General features: G+C 46.4%; 1 protein-coding gene across 1 annotated transcript in view; it reads right to left on the reverse strand.

The window, feature by feature from the left end:
• Positions 1-220: 220 nt before the first annotated feature.
• The window catches only part of LOC121943511 (ubiquitin carboxyl-terminal hydrolase 37-like), a 7,321-nt gene continuing 5,979 nt past the window's right edge, over positions 221-1,562 (reverse strand). Inside the window, exon 6 of the mRNA XM_042487036.1 lies at positions 221-428. Coding sequence (XP_042342970.1) covers positions 221-428 — 208 coding nt within the window. The remainder of the gene's footprint in view (positions 429-1,562) is intronic.

A 1,562-nucleotide genomic window follows, 5' to 3' on the forward strand; every position in this document is an offset into this window, starting at 1 on the left:
TTAAATCAGTGACTAAAACAGCTTGTGTTTTATAGGCATCTAGTATTTAAGAGTCCACGTTTAATTCTCCTGTTATGATACTGTTTGACAGGAGATGTATTAAGTTTTATGAGATTTTTTTGTACAACTCCCCTTTTATTTATTTTGGATTTAAACAAATGAAGTGGTCGGGTGACAGACACCGTTTTTATAACATTTACATTATGGGTGTGTGACTGTGCTAGAGGAAGCTCAGAGAAGCATGTAAGACTGTGACTTTGCACCCTGGTCCCAGCTCTGGGATGTCATATGGCTTTGGGCTTCTAATAAACTTGGCCAGATTCCTAGAGAGGAGAGCAGCAGGGATGCATTTGACTACGGCCACTGGCGTCACTAACTTCACCTCAGAGCTACCGATGACCACGGTTGTATCCTCAGCAGGTGTGACGCTGAGCGAGGAGAACTTATTTGAATCATGAAGGGGGGTGTACTGTGGGCTTTGGCTTACTATGCTTCGCTCAGACAGTCACCCAGCCTCCCGGCTGCACGGGGGGTTGCCTGGGGACGGCTAGCAGAGGCTACGCGATGTCGGTCTGCACCTACAGGGTGCTTGCTAATTATCGCAGCTAAAAAGGGATTTTCCACGGTGCGGAGCTGCGCTTCCAGATCGCTAAGCCTCGCCTCCAGTGCAGCAAATACACTACACTTGTTACAAGTACCACTATCACTAAAGGAGGCAGAGGTGTAACTAAACATCTGACACACTTCGCAGCAGAGAGCAGCAGAAGAGGGAGAAGAGCAGGGAGAAGCCATCGCTAAGCAGCGCTAAAGCTAAAATAGCTAACGGGCTAACAGTGACTGAGCGGCTGTGTGATTAAACAGAATAGAAAAACTGCTGAGAGGAGAAGACAGCTGTGAGTGTTTGTGTAAAACGTATGTGAGTTTTCAGTCACAGACAAGTAAGAAGCAGCCGAAGTAAGGAGCAAGTTAGAAGATTAGCTGGGAATCGCTCATAGGGGCAGCACAGAGACGTTACCAGAGGCACAGACAGAGATACACCGGAAGTGAGGTAACACGCTTACCCGCAGTACGTCAATTCACATCTTTGCCTATTCATTAAAGCTTATCTTTTTCTCCCTTGTCTCTGTTGTCCCAGTTTTCCACGCACTACTTTTGGATATGCATATGTTGGGCCTTTCCTGCTGAGCTTTAGCTGCGGGGCCCATTTTTGCTGCTGCACTCTCATGGTGTGCTTGATGGTATTTGCGTGAAGATTAGAGGGGTTGCCAACAAAAGCTGCCAGCTTCATCAGACAAAGTTTACAGATTGATAAACCGATTTTCCTTCACACATTTTGTTACTGTGCAACCCACTTTGGAGCATGCGTTGTCATATGGAGCCAACATCCTGCCAAAACTTAGCAAACAAAGAAGTAGCTAAACACAGACAGTCGGTTTGCCATAGGCTAAATCCGAACCAAACTGGAACATCATTTGTAATATTTGTCCGAACCGGCCCAATCCTGCAGTGCCATCAGGTTTGGATCAGGTATCCACACTCTACTGCACACACAATTCAACGCT

Source organism: Plectropomus leopardus, chromosome 1 (genome assembly GCF_008729295.1).
Source record: "Plectropomus leopardus isolate mb chromosome 1, YSFRI_Pleo_2.0, whole genome shotgun sequence".
NCBI classification, from domain to species: Eukaryota; Metazoa; Chordata; class Actinopteri; order Perciformes; family Serranidae; genus Plectropomus; species Plectropomus leopardus.